Consider the following 22180-nt stretch of genomic DNA (forward strand, 5'->3'; position numbering starts at 1 on the left):
CACTAATATGTCTGCCCAACAAGATTGCATCAAAGAACATGGCTTTTTCTGTGAGACATAATATATACAAACTGGTACAGGGGCACTTGTTGCCTGTGCCTTAATAACTTGTATTCATGGGCTAGGAGGCCTGGAGTGGGCTCTCGTATAGAGAATGTTGGTTACTTTTGCAGTTGCACTGTTACTTTGCTTTTACTCTGTACAGCCCTGATAACAGAGGGGGCTTGCTTGTGTTTTCTTTCCTGAACTATGTTGGGATGCTGCCTTGTTTCATAGAATACGTTGGCAATCTGAGAAACTGTGGATGTTGAGGTTGAGGGTAAGGGGCTGTCCTGTTGATGTCTGTACCTCTCTCGGGCTAGCTCACAGGAAGTATCTCATAAACACTTGGTGAATGTAATTCACAGTCTCGGGAGAAGCATGGGTGGTCTGGATCACGGATGAACTCCTGATCCCATAGAGCCAGCTAAAGCCACGTCAGCCAGCGGTGGGGTGGTGGTGGGAGGCAGGACTCCATGGAGAAATGCCAGGGAGAGTAGCCAAGGCCCGTGTCCAGCAGAGCCGGCTTTCCACAAGGTGCTCTGCCATTTGGGTCAGAACCAGCAAGCGGAATTTGTCAGAATGACAATAAGGCTGGGCTTAGATGCAGAAGTCCATTGTGCAAGTACCAGTTGGGAGAGGGTCAGCTTCTGGTGGCGACGATCCATTCTCAAAATGTTAGAGCCTTTGTTTGTATTTCCAGGGGAAGGAAAGTTGAACTTGGAAAAGCAGGGAGCATTTTACCAGCCTGAATGGAGCAAAATGATTTGGGAAGCTTTTGAGACACCATGTTTGTGCCAGTTTGAATGTATTGTGTCCCCCAAATGCCATTATCTTTGATGTAGTCTTGTGGGGCAGACGTTTTGGTGCTGATTAGGTTTGCTTGGAATGTGTCCCACCCAGCTGTGGGTGATGACTCTGATGAGATGTTCCCATGGAGGCGTGGCCCCACCCATTCAGGTTGGGCCTTGATCAGTGGAGCCATATAAATGAGCTGACTCAAAGAGAAGGAACTCAGTGCAGCTGTGAGTGATGTTTTGAAGAGGTGCTACAGACAAGAGGGACACTTTGAAGAAAGCACAGGAGCTGCAGATGAGAGACAGTTTGAAGATGGCCATTGACAGCAGACTCTTGCTCTGGAGAAGCTGAGAGAGACAAATATCCCAAGTGCAACTAAGAGTGACATTTTTGAGGAACTGCAGCCTAGAGAGGAACATCCTGGGAGAAAGCCATTTTGACACCAGAACTTTGGAGCAGACACCAGCCACGTGCCTTCCCAGCTAACAGAGGTTTTCCAGACACCATTGGCCATCCTCCAGTGAAGCATTAGCAAACTAGAACAATGTTTATAAGTCACCCTGAAAGGGGCCGTGGTGCTGTAGGAATTTGGTGAGAAAGGGGCGAGGAACACTGGAGTGGTGGGCTGAACTTCAGTGTGGAAGACAGAGGCAGAGGCTGGGGGCCAAAAAATTGGTTTGCTTTTATTTGGAAGTTGCATTTAATTGGTAGGTTTAAAAGAATATCCCTGAAATGATGTAAACCTGCTTTTTAAAAATCTGCATTTATATATATAGGTATGTATATAGTGATTTTATAGTCAATAAAAAATAGAATAACTACTTTTTGGAATAACTAGAAATAGAGAAAATAAGAAAGCTTGCCCACATTTCTTCCATCTTACCATAGTCTGGGGTTCCTTTCAGTCCCCTCTCCCCCTTTTTAAAAAACATAGTTGTGGCCTCACCTTATAGAAAATTTTATATCCTGGTTAGTTCACTGAACACATTATTATTTAAAAAGTTTTTATTCACATGGGCTTTGAAATTATTGTTGTTTTAAAAAAAATCTGTGATAATCCATTAGTTTTTCTTTTATTGAAAATTGTAATGAGATCATTGCACATTGACATGCAGCTATAAGAAATAATATAGAAACATGCTGCATATCCTTCCCCCAGTTTTTCCCAGAGGAAACATCTTGCAAAACTACAGTATGAGATCATTACCAGGATATTAACATTGACACAATCTGCCAATCAGATTTCTCTACTTGTACTTGCACTCATTTGCGTGTGTACATATTTTGTTGTATACAATCTTATTGCCTGTGTAAGGTTGTATTCAAGATCCAGAACATTCCATCTCCACCAGGGTCCCTGGCTGTTCTAGGTTGCTAATGCTGCCGGAATGCAAAACATCAGAAATGGATCGGCTTTTATATAGGGGGGTTTATTTGGTTACAAAGTCATAGTCTTAAGGCCATAAAGTGTCCAAGGTAACACATCAGCAATCGAGTACCTTCACTAGAGGATGGCCAATGGTGTCTGGAAAACCTCTGTTAGCTGGGAAGGCACGTGGCTGGCATCTGCTCCAAAGTTCTGGTTTCAAAATGGCTTTCTCCCAGGACGTTCCTCTCTAGGCTGCAGTTCCTCAAAAACGTCACTCTTAGTTGCTCTTGGAGTGTTTGCCCTCTCTTAGCTTCTCTGGAGCAAGAGTCTGCTTTCAACAGTCATCTTCAAACTGTCTCTCATCTGCAGCTACTTTCTCAGCTTCTGTGCATTCTTCAAAGTGTCCCTCTTGGCTGTAGCAGCTTGCTTCTTCTGCCTGATCTTATATAGTGCTCCAGTAATTTAATTCAGACCCACCCTGAATGGGCGGGCTAACACCTCCATGGAAATTATACAATCAGAGTCAACACCCACAGCTGAGTGGGTCATATCTTCATGGAAACACTCAAAGAATTACAATCTAATTAACACTGATAGGTCTGCCCTCACAAGGTTACATCAAAGATAATGGCGTTTGGGGGGACATAATACATTCAAACTGGCACACTGGCGTTGCCCTTTTGTAGCCACAACCACGTCCTCTCCATGGCTCCTCTCTCCCTTCCCTGTCCTTAACCCTGGGCAACTGCGGATCAGTCCACCATTTCTAAATTTTTGCCATTTCAGGAATGTTAATACAAGCATACAGTATGTGATCTTTTGAGATTGGCTTTCTTCCCCACTCAGCGTAATTCCCTGGAGATTCATCCAGGTTGTTTAATGGATCAACACTTTCCTTACATTGATGCTGAGTAGTTTCTTAAACCATTTGCCGTTGAAGAATATCTGGGTTGATTCCGAATTTTGGCTATGGAAATTCTTGTACGGGTTTTTGGGTAAACTGAAGTTTTCATTTCTCTGGGATAAATACCCAGGAGTTCAATTGCTGGTTCACATGGTAGTTCCATGTTTAATTTAGTAAGAAACTGCCAAAATGTTTTCCAGAATGGTGTACCATTTCCAATACCCACCAGCAATGTATAAGTGATGCAGTTTCCCTGCCTCCTCGCCACTATCAGTGCTGTCATGATTTATTTATTTATCTTTTGGCCATTCTGGTACGTGCATAGTGGTACTTCTTTGTGGCTTCAATTTGCATTTCCCTGATGGCTAACCATGTTGAACATCTTTTCACCTGCTTATTTGCCACCTGTCTATATTCTTCATGGAAATGTCAATGTCTTTTGCACATTTTATAAATGGACATTTTTTTTCTCTTTAGTTTTGAGAGGTCTTCATGTATTCTAGATACCAGTCCTCTTTTGGATATGTGGTTTGCAAACATTTTATTCTATTCTGTGGCTTGTCTTTTAATGACAAGGCTTCTGTAGAGCCACGGTTTTTAATTTCCGTTGGATTCAGCTTATCAGTTTTTCCTTTTATGGATTGTACTTTTGTTGTCAAGTCTAAAAACTCTTTGCCTAGCCTTAGATCCCAAAGATTCAAACATTGTTCTCCTATGCTGTTTTCTGAAACTTTATAAGTCTACATTTTACATTTAAGCCCATGATCCATTTTGAGCATAAGGCTTAGTTTGAGGGTCAGAATTTTGTTTCTTTTTGTTTGTTTGTTTGTTTTTTCCTATGGATGTCCAGTTGCTCCAGTACTGGAGCACTGGGAAGGCTATATTTCTTCCAATTAATTGCTTTTGCACCTTTGTCAAAATTCAAAAGATTGTATGGATCTATTTCTTACTTCTCTTCCATGTTCTGTTGACCAGTTTGTCTATCCTCCTACCAATACAACATAGAACTGATTACTGTAGCTATATAGTGGGCCTCAGAATTAGACAGTGATTCCTCCTCCTTAATTCTTATTTTTCAAAGTCATTTTAGCTAATTCCATATAACTTTTAGAACTAACTTTTCAAGGTCTACAAAAAACTTTGTGGGGATTTTGATTGGAAATGCAAATCAATTTTAGGGAGAATTGACACCTTTACTATGTTGAATCTTTCAATCCATGAGCATGGTCTCTATTTCCATTTATTTAGGTCTTCTTTGATGTCTTTCATCAGTATTTTGTAATTTTCAGTACACAAACACTGTGCATGTTTTAAGTATTTCATTTTCTTTGCAGTGATTGTAAATGGTATTGCTTTTAATTTCAGTTTGGCATTTTCGTTGTTAGTATATAGAAATATGATTGAATTGTGTGCATTATTCCTGTATCCTGTGACTTTCCTAAACTCACTATGAGTTTGTGTATGTTATGTGCATGTGTAGATTCTTTTAGATTTTCTATGTAGACAGTCATGCCACCTGAAAATATAGACAGTTTTATTTCTTCCTTTCCAATGTGCATGTCTGTAACAATTTTTTAACATATAAAATTTCATTAATGTGTCAATATTGGACATTTAGGTTCTTGGTGGGGTGACTGGAACAAAAAGTATGAACATTTTCATGACAATATTTATAATGAAATCACTTCCTAAAGACAGAGAATATACCACCACCAGCATTTTGTGAGCCATTTTCAAATGTTTTATTAATGATTTCTATTTATGAACACTCTAGTAGTCCCATTAAGTAAAATCATACCATTCGTGCGTGCCTTGGTAACTTCTAATCTACTTTCTGACTCTGCTAATTTGTTTTTTCTAGCTGTCTTGTGCAAGTGTCACCACACAATATTTGTCATTATGTGCCTTGCTTGTGTCATTCAGCATAATGTTTTCAAGGTACATACATGTTGCAGCCTATATCAGAGCTTCGTTTCTCCTACGGCCAAATTTTATTCCGTTGTGTGTATGTACTATATCTTGTTTATCACTTCATTTGTTGATGGGTTGTAAGCTATTTTGTGGCTTACTTCTCAGCATTGAGAAAGATCCCTTTATTTTTGGATAAAATCAGATTTCACTTTGAAGGGAGAATGAGGTGCCTCATGGCACATCGGTCTGTATTTATTCGATTAATACGGAGCTTAAACTCCCTTCTTAATTCAACAGATGTTGTACATTCAGGCCTTACCAGGACCTTTCCTTTCTATGGAAGCATCTTCTTTTGTCGATGTGTATGGATACATCGCTACCCCTCGAGTCTGGAAACAAAAATCGCCATTAGTCTGGCGTCTCGGACCAACATACCTCTTTGAAGAAGCCATTTCAATGGAAACTCTGGAAATTATCAACAAACTTGGCCCAAGATACTGTGGTAACTTCCAAGCAGTGCAAACCCAAGGTATGGAGGGTTTTGATTTATAACGTCCTTGCCGAAGTTATTTTTTTAAATGGATGCCTGGTTATTTATTGCATATTTATAAAAGAGTAAACAGCGCAGGTCAGTCATTAGGGAAGACCTCTGTAATTGGGTCATTATATATTTACAACCCAACACAAAAAGTTGCAGAAAAGGAAATGACAATATCCTCTGCATTTCATCTTCAGAGCACATAATGGAGGAGTGCGGGTGAGTAATACCATCCACAGAGAAAGAGAGACGAGAAAGAGATAAATAAGTTACATTCCTTTTAATGAAGAAGCTTTTTAACTAAAGTATACTGTTGTCTTCAATTATTAAACAGGCAGACAAAACATCCACATTTTCGTTATTGATTGCTGGCTGTTCAAGCAGAGAGCGTGGCTCACTGTAGTTCATCAAGTCAAGGGTCAGTTCCCATCTGGGAAGAACAAGAATTGACTCTGTGTGCGGAAGGCTTAGGCATGGTGAAGGGTGGCTGAGCACTGTCAAGGGTTTCTGTCCCCTGGCCCCATGTCTTCTTGGCGCTTCGTTTCCTGTGTCAAATGGCACCGTCCAGAGCCACGTTCTGGGTCACTTGATGCAAAAGTTCCACTGACTCTATTTTCAGGCCATGCTTCCCCTGGAGCAGACATGGCACTTGTTGACATGGGACCAGTGAGCTAATTCCCAATGTAGGGTTTCCCCATAGATGTGTAGCTCATTGAAAATCCAAGAGTTTTCAGCCCAGCCCATCTCCTTTTGTAGAACTCAGCTGCTTTGTTACTCGGTGTTTCAGTCTGCTAAAGCTGATGAAATGCAATATACCGGAAATGGGCTGGCTTTTACAATGGGGATGTATTAACTTACAAGTTTACAGATCTGAGGCCATGAAAACGTCCAAGGCAGCTAGAGGACGATACCTTCTTCCTGAAGGGGTTCCTCTGTCACATGGGAAGGCACATGGCGGTGTCCGTTGGCCCTTCTCTCCCGTGTTTCTTTACCTTCAGTGGCTTCCTCTCTCAGCTTCTCGGGGGCCATTTTCTGTTTTTTTATCCTCTTATAAAGGACTCCAGTAAGAGAATTAAGACCTACCCTGGGGCACCCCTCAACTGAAAAACCTAACCAAAGTGTCCTACCCACAATGGGTCCACACCTACAGGAATGGATTAAAAGAATATGGCATTTTCTGGGGTACATACAACTTTAAACCATCACGCTTAGCATCTGGTTTGGGGAGGTCACTTCCTTGAGATATCCTTTGCTCTTTGATATCCTTGACAGATGTTTTAAGCTCTGGAATACTTCTATTTTATAGTAGGGTCAATCTTGTGAGATTTCCCTGCAGTTTTTTTACAAGGATCAGAGAAGAATAGGCAAGGATAAAACATACGGATATCCTCTCTCGATTATTAATTTGCCGCAAAGCAATACATTTTGACTCTACTGAGGATCGATTTTCTTCTATGTGAAATGAGAATAGAAGTGAATAAAGATGCATTGTTTTAGGAGAGGACTCTGGGAGTGAAACCACGTCCCTTGTTGCGGAGGAAGGGGTTTCCTTCGGACTCCATGTGGCCAGCTCATCCATCACCACAATTGTAGACATAAGGCACGCGTACAACGAGGTGGACAGCCGCCTGATAGCCAAAGAGGTACACCTGCTAACTCCCTTCATGACCCCCTTTTGAATCAGTGCTTAAGAAAACGCTAATGTGTGTTTGCACATGTGTGGGCAGATGCATGCGTGCTTCCCAATCCGTTTGTTATAATATCCTTTTACCTCCCACCCATTAGCATCCTCCAAGACAAAACCTTTCATATCTAATTGCTTGCGGGGAAGAAAGCAGGTGCTCTCCAAGCTAGAGGAAGAACAAATAGAATATTTTATAAACCTTTATGATACCGAGGAGGCCATGGAGGTTCTCTGTCTGGGTACTTCTGACCCACCAACACTGCAAAATGCCCCTCGAGTTGCTGTGTTTTTTTTTGTTTTTTTTTTTTTTGTTAATTTCTTTTTTTTTTATTAAATTCAGTTTTATTGAAATACATTCACACACCATACAATCATCCATGATATACAATCCACTGTCCACAGTATGATAACATAGTTATGTGTTCATCACCACAATCTGTCTCTGAACATTTTCCTTACATCAGAAAGAACCAGAACAAGAATAAAAAATAAAAGTGAAAAAAAAACACCCAAATCATCCCCCCATCCCACCCCATTTGTCCTTTAGTTTTTATCCCCATTCCTCCACTCATCCATACACTAGATAAAGGGGGTGTGATCCACAAGGTCTTCACAATCACACTGTCACATGTTTGTAGATGTGGATGCCATTTAAATGCACTATTTCCTAATTCTTACCTAAAGTACTCTTTGGCTGAGAGCTGATGATTTGGGGCTGATTTGTTTACATTCTCCCCGTCCTCATGGACAGACGGCCTCTTCGACTGAGGACAGGGGCTGGAGACTAAATACATTTTAGTGCTGGAGCCGTACCTTGCCAGCAGTATACCTTCTGAGTGGGGAACCTGGGGTTCCCATCTCCCGTCCCCTCTGAAACCAGTAGAGGCTGGTGCTTGCAGAGCCTGACAACCCCAAGCTCAGACGGTGGCAGTGCTTGTCTTAGCAGCCCTGTCCCATCTCAAAATGTCCCTGGGCCCTTCTCACTCTCATCAGCTCCTAACCATGAACTGGGGAGATGGCAGGGGCACCGATGGCATAATTAAAACTGCTCTGTAGTGACCAAGCCACAGCCTGGGTGCTCTGGGACAGGGCCTATTCCTCTCCATGACAGTTAGAATGCGCTGTTATCAATTTCTCTAGATGAACATCTCATCCCGTGACAATGCCATGCCCGTGTTCTTGCTGAGAAACTGTGCCGGCCACCTCTCGGGTTCTCTGCGAACCATTGGGGCCGTCACTGTGGGCCAATTAGGTGAGTAAAGCCGGGTGCCTCTGCTGCTTTGGGGAAGAAGGCCCGTGGGGTCCCCTTTGTGCAGGCTGGGAATTCTGCAGCGGCAGGCAGGAAAGAGCATGCTGGGGTGTGTGTGTGTGTGTGTGTGTGTGTGTGTGTGTGTGTGTGCGCGCGCAGAGCAGGACAATGGGGTTCAGAGTTGGGCCTTAACCCAGCGGAGAGCTTCCCTCATGGAGAGATCAGTTCACATTGCCACGTCTGACACCTGGTAGCAAACTCAGCTACTAACCAGGTGATGTCCAGGTGCAAAGAGAGCCCTTCTAGGGGGCAAATGAGGGCCACTGGCCTTTGTGCAGAAACGGTGGTCATAGTGTGTGGGTGAGAACAGCAGCCGGTACCTGGCAGCTGCCGTACAATCTAACAAGAGCAGAGCAGGAAGTTGGTGCCAGTCTCCAGCCCAGCAAGGTCCAGAGAGCAGGCGAGAGCCAGAGGCCATTGGAGCAATGGGGAAACTGAGGCTCGCAGTGGGGCTGGCTCACCCAGCACTCTGGGCTCAGGTACCCCCTGCCAGGCCTGCTGCCTGCTGTTTGGTGGCTCAGCAGCGGGAAGCCAAAGCTCAGAGACCTTTCCCATTGCTGTCATCGTCCCTGCTGGCTTGGTCACACATGCCCCATTTTTGGAAGTCAAAGTGACACCGTCTGGGCTGTTTCTGATGACCCAGAAAGGACTTGCCACAGGATCTCTCAGAGACCTGAGACTTTTAGAAGCCCCCTGCACCAGCCACGCGTTCGCCCTCCTAAGCCATTCGGGGGGCTCCCATTGCGGTGAAGCCGTGACAACTGAAGAAATGCCCCTCTGTCCTGCCCAGGGGTGAGGGTGTTTCACTGCAGCCCTGCAGCCAGCAGTCTGGACTTCATCGGCGGCCCCACCATCCTGCTGGGCCTGACCGCCTTAGCCAGGGACGAGCCCACCATGTACGCGGCTGTCAAAGTCCTGCACTCCGTCCTCACCAGCAACGCCATGTGCCACCGCCTGATGCTGCACCTCTCTGGGTACCAGGTAGGCCCCCTCCCTCCCAGGCGGGCCTGGGACCTCCGAGGAGCCGCCGCCATCCCCGAGGAGCAGCGAGGGGCTGCACTGACCCTAGAGGACGCACCCTCTGGGTGACGGCCTCCATTTGCCAGGGCTGGCTATGACGAGGACCACACACGGGTCGGCTTAGACAACGGGAACAAATTGGCTCAGAGTTCTGGAGGCCAGACATTCAACACTGAGGAGTGGGCAGGGCCCTGCTCTCTCCCGGGGTCTGTAGCCGTCCCGTGGGGCTCTCTCTCTGCTTCTGCTGCGTGATGATTTGTTTCTTTCTGTCCCTTCTGCTGGCGTCTACTGACTTCCATATCCAACTTGCTCTGCTCCTAAGGACTCCAATCATGTTAGATTAAAGGCCCACCCTGCCTTAGTTTGACCTCACTTTAACAAGATCTTCAGAGATCCCTTTACAAATGAGTTCACACTCCCAGGGCTGGGGTGAAGTCTTGAACTTGATTGAATCTATCATAGCAACTGCCGGAGGAGGTCTGGGCCAGCGGCTTCCCGGCAGGGAGGGGCCAGGAGGACAGCCAGCCCCAGTGGCATCTGCTGAGGATGGGGGAGCTCGTTCCCTGGATATGGCACCATTTGCTGATGGGTTCAAGAAACCCACTTTGTGTCCAGCCCAGGGGCTCAGAGCCCAGGCCCCAGAGCCAGGCTGTCTGGGTTTGAATCTGGCTCTTGCTCTAAGTTGCTGTTTAGCCTTGGATATGTTCCTTTTCCTCTCTGTGCCTTGGTTTTCTCACCTGCCTGATAGGGACAATCATAGCTCCTTTATTGTAGGGATTTGATGATTTAATACAAGTAAAGGGCTTAGAATGGTGCAGAGCCCAGAATAAATGCTCAATAAATGTTAGCCATTATTCATCCCTGAGCTTTCTGTGCCTCAGTTCCCTTATTTGTAAAATGAGAATAATAACTCCTACTTTACTGGGTTGTTACACAATTAAGTGAGTTATTGCATGTTGAGTTTTCAAGCATGTGTCTGCCCAGAGTAGCTGCGATCTGTGTGTTTTATGATTAAAACTGTTTAATAGTTGTCAAGTCAGAGAAGACGTGTTCATGGCTTGTGAGTAACTTACTGCAGGGCTGCAAGGCAGCCGTGGCAGTCACTGTGATGAGCGGGACCAGGGTGGGAGGCTCAGCAGGGTCAGTGGGGCCCAAGGGCAGCGGTCGGTCCCTCCTGGAAGCAGGCAGAGGCTGAGAGAGGAAACTGCTCTGTCCCTTGGGCCCGAAGGTCAGGGTCTGAGCAGAAAGCAGCCGGACAGTGTCTTTGCAGGCCCAGCCCCTCTCTCCGGGGCTGCTGCCGCAGCTGGAGAGACCCCCTGCCCTCTGTCTCCCTCACAGTTGTTCTCTGTGCGGGCCCCGGTTAGGGGTCAGCCCCTCTACCCTTCGGAGGCCCCAGACCGCAGACAGCTGATCCTGCACTCCTTAGACTGGCTTTTGAGACCTTTCAGAACTGGCTGCCAACTCTCCTGCCAGCCCCATCTCCGGCCCAGCCGAGGTTTCACACCTGGATCCACCTCTTCCCCCAGTTTGGCAGTGTCGGGGCTCGCCAGGCACACGGGTGTCTGGGAGTCTGGGGGGCCTCGACTGGAAGGTCACCTCTCTTTTCCCCCCATAACCTCCTTCCTAACTTTTCAGATCGAGCTCTGGTGGTGAGGTGGTGCCCTCCCCGCCCACCCCACCCCCACCCCCCCCGGTGCTGAGTGTGTGGCTGTCTCCTGACCGCTTGTCACCGTGCACACCCCACTTCTAACTGCCCTCGCTGGGCCCTGGTTATCCCCCCATCTGTCATTGTTGGACCATCACCTTTAAAGGCCTGGTTTCTTCTCCCCTGCCAGTGCACTACTGATGCCAAGTAGACACCCCAGAAATATTGCAGAATAAGTAAATGGCCATATCTGGGTTTATATTAAAACTCAAGAATCGGGGCTCTTTGTATGCAAAAATTTTCTTTGCATACTAATGTGCTTTGTTCCAGCTCAGCTCGTGGCTGTCTCCTGGGGTTGGATTTATAATACTTATTGTGAACATTTCTAAAAATTATGAAACAGTTCCTGTTCTTATGGGCCTATCTAGAAGGATAAAAAAGACAAGTACCAAAATAATTTTAATGTACATGAAAATGAAATCAGTGTCCTGGACTCTCGCCGAGAACCAGCACGTTCTCTGGGACTCTGTGGTTTCCCAGCCATCTTCCCCTGGAGGAAGGCGGAGGGTCTCCAGGCTGGAATGGCCAAGCAAGCCCATGGAAGCAAGCAGGTGGGGCGGGGGAAAGGATCCTGGAGACCCATCCAAGAGGAAGCCACTGGTGTCTTAACCTTTTCAGATCATGGCATTTCTCCTGAGGAAAAAGACCTCACTCCTAAACCATAGAATCTTCCAGCTGGTCCTCTCGATCGCCGGCACCGCCGAACTGGGCTTTGGCTCGTCTTCCATCACCAATGTCGGTGTCTTCCAGCACATCCTCTGCAATTTCGAGGTAAGCTGGAAACCGGCCCTTAGCCCTTCACACATGTGATGGAGAAATACGGTAAAATATTCTGGAGCTCCTTTTAAATGCAGCAGTTCAACTTCCTGGGTAGTCACAATAGATTTTAAGGCCTTTCCTTTCCTTTTTGAGGGAAAGCCACAAAGACGTTGGAGCCTTGATTTATGGGCTGTGGGGTCTGGGTAAGTCTCCCAACCTGTCATGTATGAGCTGGAGGCAAATCACCTCTCCTCTACGTGGGATTTAAACCAGGTAGCATCTGGGAGAGTCCTTCAATCTGTAATGCACCACATATGTAGGGGAATATTTGTTTTTTAGTTATCCCAATTCCTTTGGCTGGTGCTTTGCTGTTTCCAAATGACTCTTTAAAAGACTGACCAAGGGGCTCCCAAGGGCACCCCTGGGGATAAGTGATGGGGTATTATACAGAACTTCTTTGGCCAATCAATCCATTCACTGAGCTGGGGTCAGGAACTGGCTGTGTCCTGGGACACAGTGACATGGCGACGACCGTCACCCAAACCCCAAACTACAGCCACATGGGCCCGGAAACTTCTTCACCCACAACTTGGTTTCAGAGCAAGCTTGTTCTGTCTTCCAGCTCTGGATGAACACTGCAGACAACCTGGACCTCACCCTCTTCTCCCATCTTGTCGAAATCTTTCGATCGCCAAGGTAGGCTGGGCCTCGGCTGCCCATGTGGCTGGTGACTGGGCCACCCCAGCCTGGCTGGCTCCCAGGCTCCCAAGGCTCCCTCTCTGGGGCCCACGTGCATGTATGGGGTTGGTCTGTCTCTCTGTTGGTCTTGGGCCTCAGTGGGGAGGGGCTGGGGCTTGTGGTCCTCTCTGACCCCAGGACCTTCACCACCATGGAGGCTCTGTAAACAGGGCCTGCAGAGGCACACATGGCCATTCTTCCCCACCTTTCTCCCTCTTCCTGACATCTTCAAGGTACTTTTTGAATCAGTCAGGTCTTTTGGGGTTGCAAGGGTCAAAAATACAACTCAGGGAAGAAGGAGGAAAGAGGAGAAAAGAAGGAAGCAGTGAGGAAGGGAGAGGGGCAAAGAAAGGGAGACTGGATTGAGCTAATTCATTGCTCCTCCCGTGGAAATGGGTAGATTCTCACACACGCATGATTGCATCTGTGCTCCATTGCCATACCCCCACTTGCCCGGGCTTCCCTCCGGACTGGCTTCCCTTCGGCAGGCCTGCTCCATGGTAGCAAGGTGGCTGCTGGGAGCTCCTTGTGGCATCCACAGATGGTGTCCAGTGTGCTGGGGCTGCCCAAACACACACCACAGACAGGTGGGCTCAGACAACAGGAACTTGCTGGCCCACGTTTCTGCAGGTGAAAAGTCCCAAAGAAGGCACCAGCAGGTCCCCCTCCCCTGATGCCTGGGGGCGTCTGGGGGCAGCCAGCAGTCCCTAACTCCAGCTCTGCCTCCCCCGACCATGGCCCTCTCTCTGTCTTTGCATCGGTCATCTGCCTCTCCGTCCAAGTGTCCGTAAGGACACCCATCATAGTGGATGCGGCCTGACCCATTTGGCCTTGTTTTAACTAATCACATTTTCTAAGGCCCTATTTCCAAATAAATTCGCACCCACAGGACTGGGTGTTAGGACTTGAGCGTGTCTTTTTGGGGGACATGGTTTGATCCATAATGAAGGGCTTGTTTTACTGGACAGACTCAGCAGAAAGATTGAATCTCACTGGGCCAACCGTGGGATATGCTGATTGGTCAGGCCTGGGGCAGGGGTGCACCTTTAGAGAGAGGGTGGAGGGACTTAGAGAAAACCAGGGGCTGGGACCAGACTCAGGGAGAAGGGAGGAGGGAAGGTGCCTGCTCAAATTTTCTCTCCACACCCATGCCCACCGCCCTCCCCAGAGTGACATTTGCACCTGCTGTGTCTGTTGAATATATTTATGAACCATCTTCTCATTCGGCCACTTGTTATTGAGTATCTATTAACAGCCCCCTAGATGTCACCCTATAATTCACGCTCAGTGCTCAGTGCTGGAAATTTCGAGGAGTAAGAGGCTGTGGTGCGGAGAAAGCACAGAGAAAGGCACACTGCTCCAAGCTGTGATAGGAGAGGGTGCACAAGTCAGCTGGGGTTTCCAGGCTGGGGAAACTCTAAACCACACACAGACCCAGATGCCTTCTGCCTTCTTTGTGGCTCGGGGATGGGGGCCTCAGCACGTTTCCACGTGTTAACACTGAAACGGCCTCTCAAGAGAAGCCAACCCCGCAAATCCACCAGTGTCTACCTTTTTTTCCTCTCCCCACTCCCTTTATCTGCCTGTGCCTTTTAAAACTTCTTTTCTGAGCCTGACATTTATCCTGGAGCGCTTTACTTTGGGGGAGTACGCTTTACTGGAAATTGGATTTGTGATGATCCTAAAAAGGGGGATGTGGATACTTGAATTCTGTCTTCTCCCCCTTTGGCCCTCTGCTTTGCGGTTTGGGGAGGACAGGAAGGACACACAGACCAGACGGGCTCCTGGCTGTGGGGGAGTGCTCCGGGGTCACACACACCTCTGCTTGTCTTTATTCTGAGTTCTCTGAGACTGGCATTAGTTTTCCCTGAGGCTCAGGGTTTGAAAGTCAATAGCTGGGGGTTTGTCTTTGAAGGCAGTTTGCCAGGGTGGAAGGGAGCCCGGGCTGGCCCCGGGTAGACACACATTCGATGGGTGTCTGATGGCATTTTGACAAGTTGCCAAGAACTCATTGGCGTCAGAGGGCCCCAGAAGAAGCCCAGCCTGGAAAACCTTTTTAGCAGAAACATAGCAGATTTGGTGCATTCCAGTAAAAGCTTTCACTGCCTCCCTCCTGGGCTCACCAGGGACGGACCCAGGAACGCAGAAGTGGCCCACCAGGCACAGCTCATCCCCAAGCTCGTCTTCCTCTTCAATGAGCCGAGCCTCAGCCCTGCCAAGGTCCCGACCATCGTGGCCATCCTGGGCCACCAGCTGAAGGGCCACTTCAGCATCCAGGACTTGCTCAGGTACGACACCCACCTTCCGGGGGTGGGGCAGGACCTCAGGACTGTGCTACGAGGGGTGCAGGCCCAGCTCTTTCCTGAAAGCACTCAGCCCCTCAGTGCAGAGGCAGTTTCTATTTCCTCAGAACCTTCTCTGGGTTCAGAGCTGGGAGTTGAGGAAAGGGGTGGGTCCTGGACTCAGGAGGGATGGGTGAGTTTCCCCCTGGGGCCGTGTGTCCACACCAGCTTTGTCCAAGGACTCTACAGCGTTCTCACCACGACTGATGGCCCAACAGGTCTTCCCTTTGCAGCACTTTCTAAGGGCTCTTCCCATCTGGCAGCACAGTTAGCCTTTTCTTTCCTCCTCGTTGTCTGTTACGCTGATCTGGCAGAGCCAGCGTTTACTTCTGTGAATCCTGACACCGATTATAGAAGTTTCTGGAAATACCGTACTGCTCACCGTGTACCGCGATTCCCGTTAAACCCTCACATGAAGTGGCACTGGGGGAAATCCGTGCAGAAAACCCTAAGAAATGCACAGAAGACTCGTGCTGGGTCCACCTCTGACCGTATCCCTCTGTCCTGTTGCATAAAGGATTGGGCTGTTCGTCGTGTACACCCTCAAGCCTGCGTCAGCGAATGAGAAGCAGATCAGCGTGGATGGAGCCCCGGACCCCTCTGTGCCCGGTAGGAAGACCTTCCCGGTGCCCATCTGAAGGCATCAGGTGGCCCTTGCAGCCCCCCAGGGAGGCATCTGTTGGCATTCTGCAGAGTCCAAATACCCACAGCTGAGTATTTGCCTACCAAGTAGAGGCTGGAGATAACATAGTTTTATGATTAGGATCACACATCAAATTGAATTATGTATTCCTGCTTCAGAACGTGGTTTTCCAAGGCCTCTAATGGTAGACCAGAGCATGGGATCCTTGGTTCTGCAGCCTCTGCTTGCCTTTTTGGTTTAATCTCCTCCCACAGCCCTTCATGATATTCTGACTTCAGCTACTCTGAGCCACCTGCAGGTCCTAGGGTGACGTGGTCTGTAGATTCCATGCCTCACCTTGCCCCTACCCTACCTGTCTCTCTCACCCCAGAGGCTACACACAGCGTCATTTCCTCCCCAGCTCCATCAAGCCAGATTTCGAGATCACCACTGTGCTTCTAAAGCTCCTGGTGCTTAACTTAACGTACAAGGTGTGATGTGTGTCTTTGTGTCCTAATCTCCCCCAACAGGCTGCAGAATGGCAGTTGTGTCTCCTTGCACATTCCCATTACCTCGGGAAGGTGGGAAGGCAACCATTACTCGCTATGTGCCCTAGGCCCTCTAAATCTGCCCCGCCCACGGTAGGAGCCACTAGCCACATGTGGCCATTCAAATATACATTTTAATTAATTAAAACAAAATACAAGCACAGCTGCAGTTCCTCAGTCGCGCTGGCCCCATTTCAAGTGCTCAATTGCCACACGTGGCTAGTGGCTCCCGCCATGGGCAGGGCAGATTTTGAACATTTCTGTCACCCTAGAAAATTCTCTTGGGCAGCATCACTCCATCTAGATACGTTCTATTCATTGTCTCTTATCCTTAGGATAAAACTGAGAAGTGGGAATCCTTCCCATTTTGCAGATGAAGAAAATGAGGCTCAGAGAAATTAAAACCTAGATAAGAGAAGGGGCCAGGGGTCAGATGGAGGGAAATCTGACTCCACCTCTCCATGTGGCCTCGTGTTCCAGTGTCCACAGCGGGGGGGTGTGCCTTGAGTTGGTTGAAAAGCAACTGGTCAACTGAGAGAATGAATGAGTGAATAAGGGGACAACTGGGAGCTTATTCCGTCTATCTCTTCTTGCGTGGACTCCATTCTGAAACTTTTATCTAACTAAACATCTTTTGTTAAAACATTTTAAAAATGTCCTTCAGGGCTCCATTAACACTTCAGAAGTAGTTTCCTCTTCCACCGGATGTATGCTATGGTCCAAGTTCTACTTTTAGTGCAGATATAGATGTGCTGGTCCCAGCATGTTTTAGTGCCAGAACCGAGCAAAAGTGTTGGCCTGGAAGCAAGCTGAGAACAGGAACCAAAATAACAGAATCCATAATCTTTACCATTCTACTGTCAGTGCCTCATGTAATACTTTGTGCACAATAGGTGCTCAATAAATGTTGCAGCCTGTGACAATTTACAAAAATTCTTCCACTGGGAGAGAGATTTAACCTTATCATTTTTAGGATTTTTTGGAGGAAGGGGGAGACCACTGAAGACATCTCTAATCAAAGGGAATTTTAGGAACATTTCCTGAAATTCTTATTAAGCATTGCAGTAAGCCTACGATTGGATACCAACATTTCAAAGCCCATCCATGCCCCAATTCCCAGATGAACTAAGCATTTGGTGAATACGATTGCTTGCTGCAGCAAACATTACATCTTTACATCCGTTCTCTCTCAAATCTGAATTTTCTCTTTTGTAGCTGGAAGCCAAACATCTGGAAAGGCAATCTGGCTCAGGAACCAGTTGCTGGAGATGCTGCTCAGTGTAATCTCATCCCCCCAACTTCATTTGTCCTCTGAGTAAGTAGCTCCAGGAAGAGCCATTTGGCACAGGTTTATCTCATACAGGGTGCAGTATTAAAGCTTCCCCTTAATGAAAAGTTTAGCATCTCTGACTCTGTTTCCTGCAATGTTTCCTGCACTAGTCGGAAAGAAAATTATGTTCTCTCCACCCAATAAACCAGACCTTGCCCTAAGATATTCCAATGCAAACGTTAAATAGGCATGAGTAACTAGAAACAGATTTGGTATCATTACAATAAGCTGCTTTTGTCACCATTGCGATTGTGTAATGGTTATCGTTTTGGCAGTTGTGACAATTACTGAGTTTGATGTCCTGTACTTGGCAGGCAAGAGAATGGAGAAATGGTTAGCCTAAATAACAGCTTTCGAGGAAGAGGTTTGCCAAATTCTACAGCTATTTACTGTTACTTATTTAGTGATTTCTCCAAGATAGAAACAGAAGTATCTGCCTTCAATTAACTTTCAAAATAATGTGGAATCATAAAACTGCGACCACTGATTATCTCCCACCAACTGCCTGCTTCACCTCCAAATCCGAAAGTCATTCATTTGGCAACGGTTTGTTGAGCCCCTACTTGTGCCCTTCACTATTCCCCACTCCTGGGATACAGGGCTGAACAAGGCAGCGCAGCCTCTTGCTCTCTTGGAGTTCATGAGTTGTGCATGCGTTGGTGGAGCCTTCAGTAAGGCAGCCTTGCAAATAGTCTTTAAAAATTTACCAGCCTACAAGTCTTTACATCCCTGGAATCAAAGCATAGTAGCCTTGAAAGACACCTCAGAGATGAACTATTCCTACCCCTTCCTTTTATGTATTTTTTTTTTTTTTTTGAAAGGAACTATCCTTTAGCACTCAAGCACCTGGACACTGGTGTCTAAACCTCATGGGTTCAAACCCCAGCTCTGCCCAGGTGACCCTGGGGAGGTTACTTAAGTCCTCTGTGCCTTTCTTCTGCTCCTCTGTATAATGATAAACATAGTCCTTGCCTCAGATGGTTATTGTGAGACTATGTGACAGGCTGGCACTGGGAACGGTGCCTGGGATACTGTAAATACTCTATAATCTATCCTCTCCCATCACCATCATCATCACTACCATCACCACCACCACCATCATCACTGAGAAGATGACCAAGAGCACATCAAGAGTTCTTCCAAAGCCATCCGGTGGGTAAACATCAGTGGCAGGGCTAGAATAGAGACAGTCTCTTGACTCCCAGTCCAGTGCTCCTTCCTCAACTCCTCGCGGTCCCACTGGACACCAGCCACACCCTCACCATGCCTAGTTTTGCAGCTACCGCCTGCTGAGAACACAGCCAAGAGCACAGATGCCTTTCCCTGGCTCCTGGGAGGCTGGGTCAGCTGCTGAGGCTGTGGTTCCTGATCTTTGGTCGTCCAGCTCCCTTTCCTCCAGTTCCCTCTATAGTTTCCAAACTTGTAATTTTAAAAGCCATTTTTGAAAGTGACCATTAACCATGGTTTTTATTTTTTTGGCCTAAATGGATAAAAATGTATAAATATTGGACTATTCCATTAACTTAGCTTCCTAGAGCTGCCGTTAACAAACTGAGTGGCTAAAACCAAAGAAATTTATTGTCTCCCAATTCTGGAGACCAGAAGTCTGAAATCGAGGTATCAGCATGGCCATGCTCCGTCTGAAGTCTGCAGGGATAAGTCTTCTTGACTTCTTCCAGCTTCTGGAGTTTGCCGGCCAAATCTGGCCTCCGCTGTCTTGCAACTACAGCATCTCCATCTCTTCTCCCATCACCACATGACCTTCTCTCTTTGTTTCTCTGACCCTGTATCCAAATTTCCCTCTTTTTACAAAGACACCAGTCAGATTGAATCAGGACCCACCCAAATCTAGTTTGGCCTCATCTTAACTAACCACATCTATAGACACCCTATTTCTAAATAAGGTCACATTCCTGGGATTATGGGTTAGGATTTGAAATTCTTATTGGGGTATGCAATCCAACCCAAAACATCCATTTAGACAAGTTTTGATCACTGTTTTTAAAAAAGGGAGCTAACTGATCATTATCTTGGTTTTATAGGATTACGTTGGTGGTAATTAAATTAGATGGGTAGCTCTTCATACATTGTGCTAAGTAGGAATATCAGTGAAGCAGCCTACAAAGGGCTTGCACATTTTCACATCTCTGTATATATATTGTTTCCAGTTGCTTTGAAAAGTTTTAACCAGCTTATGCTGCAGCCTTTAGTAGACAAATGCATTGATTTTGCAGCGGTCTTGCCAGCATTTTATTTTATCATCCTTTTAACATGCCAGACGTACTTTGCTAAGTGGTTTCCAAATGTTAACCTTAACTTGCCTTTCCTAGGTGACATTGCACATTAGCCACATTGTTAATATTATTCATGTTTTCTGGGTGTGCTGTTTGCCCATGGACTGAGAGAAAACGTGTTGCATTCCCACGCCCAGGTTGAAGGAAGAGGTGTTTCTACACCTGGGGCCGGACTGGTTCCTGCTGCTCCTTCAGGGCCACCTGCATCCGAGCACCACCGTGCTGGGACTCAAACTGCTGCTGCATTTTTTGTCAAACCCCTCCCTCCGGGGGCGCTTCAGGGACGGCCTGCTTGCGGGGTCCTGGGTGGAAACCAGCACCGCGGGCATGCAGCTCCTGATGGGTGAGTCGCACGCCGCTGCCTCCTGGGGTGTGAGTGGAGACCAGGTTGGGTGCCCCCTGCTGAGGACCTCAGAGAGCAGCTGATCCCTGACCCCAAAGCCTATCACCTCCTTTCCAGGGCTCCCCACTGCCTCACTGCACTTCAACCCCTGGGGCTTCGTTCCGTAACTCAAAGGCTCCTTAGCTCTCTTCTCCTGGGGACTTTCTGCACCATCTCCTCTGCCTGGAAGGCTTTCCCCAAACCTGCAACACTGGTGGCCTCTCCTAGGGATGTTCTTCCTTTCTCATTTCATATATTCTTCCTCCAGGAGCCAAGTGTCCCTTCCTCCTAAGCCAGGACACATTTGTCCTACGCTCTTCGCCCTTGTTATTTTCCTTTAGAGTGCTTGTCACGAGGATATATTCATTTGGACATTTAGTTGCTGAAGTTCTGTCTCTCCCACTGCACTCTGAGGTTCATGGGGACCTGGGTTGGGTATATTTTGTCACGAGGCTGTGTCCTTGCTGCCAGATACAACACTGGTTGTTGCCTGGTACCCAGGAGGCACTAAATAAGTACGTGCTCTTGAATGAATGAGTGAATAAGCGTGCACAGCAGAAGCTGGGCAAGGAATTATTGGCAAGCACCATCTTGTGCTTATTGATGTCCAACAATGCTTCCCTTGGGCATTTCTCTGGAGGGGTGGGCGGCAGGGAAGCCCCTCTTGTACCCAGTCCCCACCTTGACTAGGAGCATTAGCCATTGTTCTCAGCCAGTTTTATGTCCCCACCTCCCTGATCACAGACAACCTGAAGAGCCACCCCCCTGGGCCTGACCAGAGCCCCTGCCTGCTCCCCGGGTTCCGCGTGCTGAACGACTTCCTGGCCCACCACTTCCGTGTCCCCGAGGTCTACCTCCTCGTGTCCGCCTTCTTCCTGCAGATGCCACTCACAGAGCTGAGGGATGAGCCCCGGGTGAGTGCTTGAAGCTTCCTGGGTTGGAGGGCAGGCCTGGGTTTCTGGTTTCAGGGCACCAAAGGCAGTTTCTTTAGACTCCACCTCGTTCCCCTCCACTTCTTCAGATTTGGGCTGTATCCTGACCCACGTCTTCCCCAGCAGTCCCACAGCTAGGTTAGGATCACAAATACCCATGCAAAGCACCGTGACCTCCTCAGATTAGCCCCTAGACTTCCTCTGCATCTCCCTTACCTCTCAGTGGTCGTGGAGGCCACCCCCGGGGCATTGCCCCCTGTCCTGCTTTCCACCAGCTGTGTACACCCACAGCCCCTCGTGGCTCTGCCCCAGTGCTGCTCGGAAAGGGCTGCTATTCAAGGCTGCCTCTCACCCGTCCCGATTCCTTGCACTCCTTTCCTCAGCGACCTCACTGTGTCACCTCCCTTTTTTCTTTTGAATTTTCACTATACCTTTTTCCACTGACTCTTTCCTTGAGGACCATCAATGTGTTCGGCCATGTCCCACCTAAAACCAGAAGCTTCGCCCTTGACTCCCATTCTTGATCATTGGGCTCTTCATCCCTCTCATGCCCTTCTTTGGCCAAGTTTCTCCAACGAGATGTCTACACTCACTGCATGCAGCTTTTAACCATCCACTTGCTCGCTCACACAGCAGGTCCCGGCCTCCGCTCGCTCTCCATTCCTGCAGGATTCGGCTCAGACCCGTTACAGGTGGTCGAGACCCTTCCTGACGGGGTCCCTGCCTCGATGCTCCCACACAGTTTCATGGCACATCTGTCCTTTGGGCTATGACCCTCCTGAGTCACCTTCCCACAAGACAGCTGGCTGGGGCTTGTCCGTCCTGGGCACACACCGATCTCTTTGCTGGTGAGACCCTTGTCTCCCCGCTTTGCCAGCCTGTGGGCATCTCTTTCTTCAGGGCTCAGCTTGGCTGCTGTCTCCCGGCTTAGACTTCCCAGAGGAGGGACCTCTTCC

At 47.8% G+C, this 22180-nt stretch overlaps 1 protein-coding gene across 1 annotated transcript in view; it reads left to right on the top strand.

Annotated features, from left to right (window-relative positions):
- WDFY4 (WDFY family member 4) overlaps positions 1–22180 on the top strand; it is a 278492-nt gene that overhangs the window by 100389 nt on the left and 155923 nt on the right. The window contains exons 19-29 of the mRNA XM_037804046.1: positions 5319–5550; positions 7057–7202; positions 8384–8495; positions 9343–9533; positions 11896–12048; positions 12659–12732; positions 14901–15062; positions 15634–15725; positions 17502–17601; positions 20048–20253; positions 21037–21206. Coding sequence (XP_037659974.1) covers positions 5319–5550; positions 7057–7202; positions 8384–8495; positions 9343–9533; positions 11896–12048; positions 12659–12732; positions 14901–15062; positions 15634–15725; positions 17502–17601; positions 20048–20253; positions 21037–21206 — 1638 coding nt within the window. The remainder of the gene's footprint in view (positions 1–5318; positions 5551–7056; positions 7203–8383; positions 8496–9342; positions 9534–11895; positions 12049–12658; positions 12733–14900; positions 15063–15633; positions 15726–17501; positions 17602–20047; positions 20254–21036; positions 21207–22180) is intronic.

The sequence above is a fragment of the Choloepus didactylus genome, chromosome 15, assembly GCF_015220235.1.
Source record: "Choloepus didactylus isolate mChoDid1 chromosome 15, mChoDid1.pri, whole genome shotgun sequence".
Classification (NCBI taxonomy): domain Eukaryota; kingdom Metazoa; phylum Chordata; class Mammalia; order Pilosa; family Megalonychidae; genus Choloepus; species Choloepus didactylus.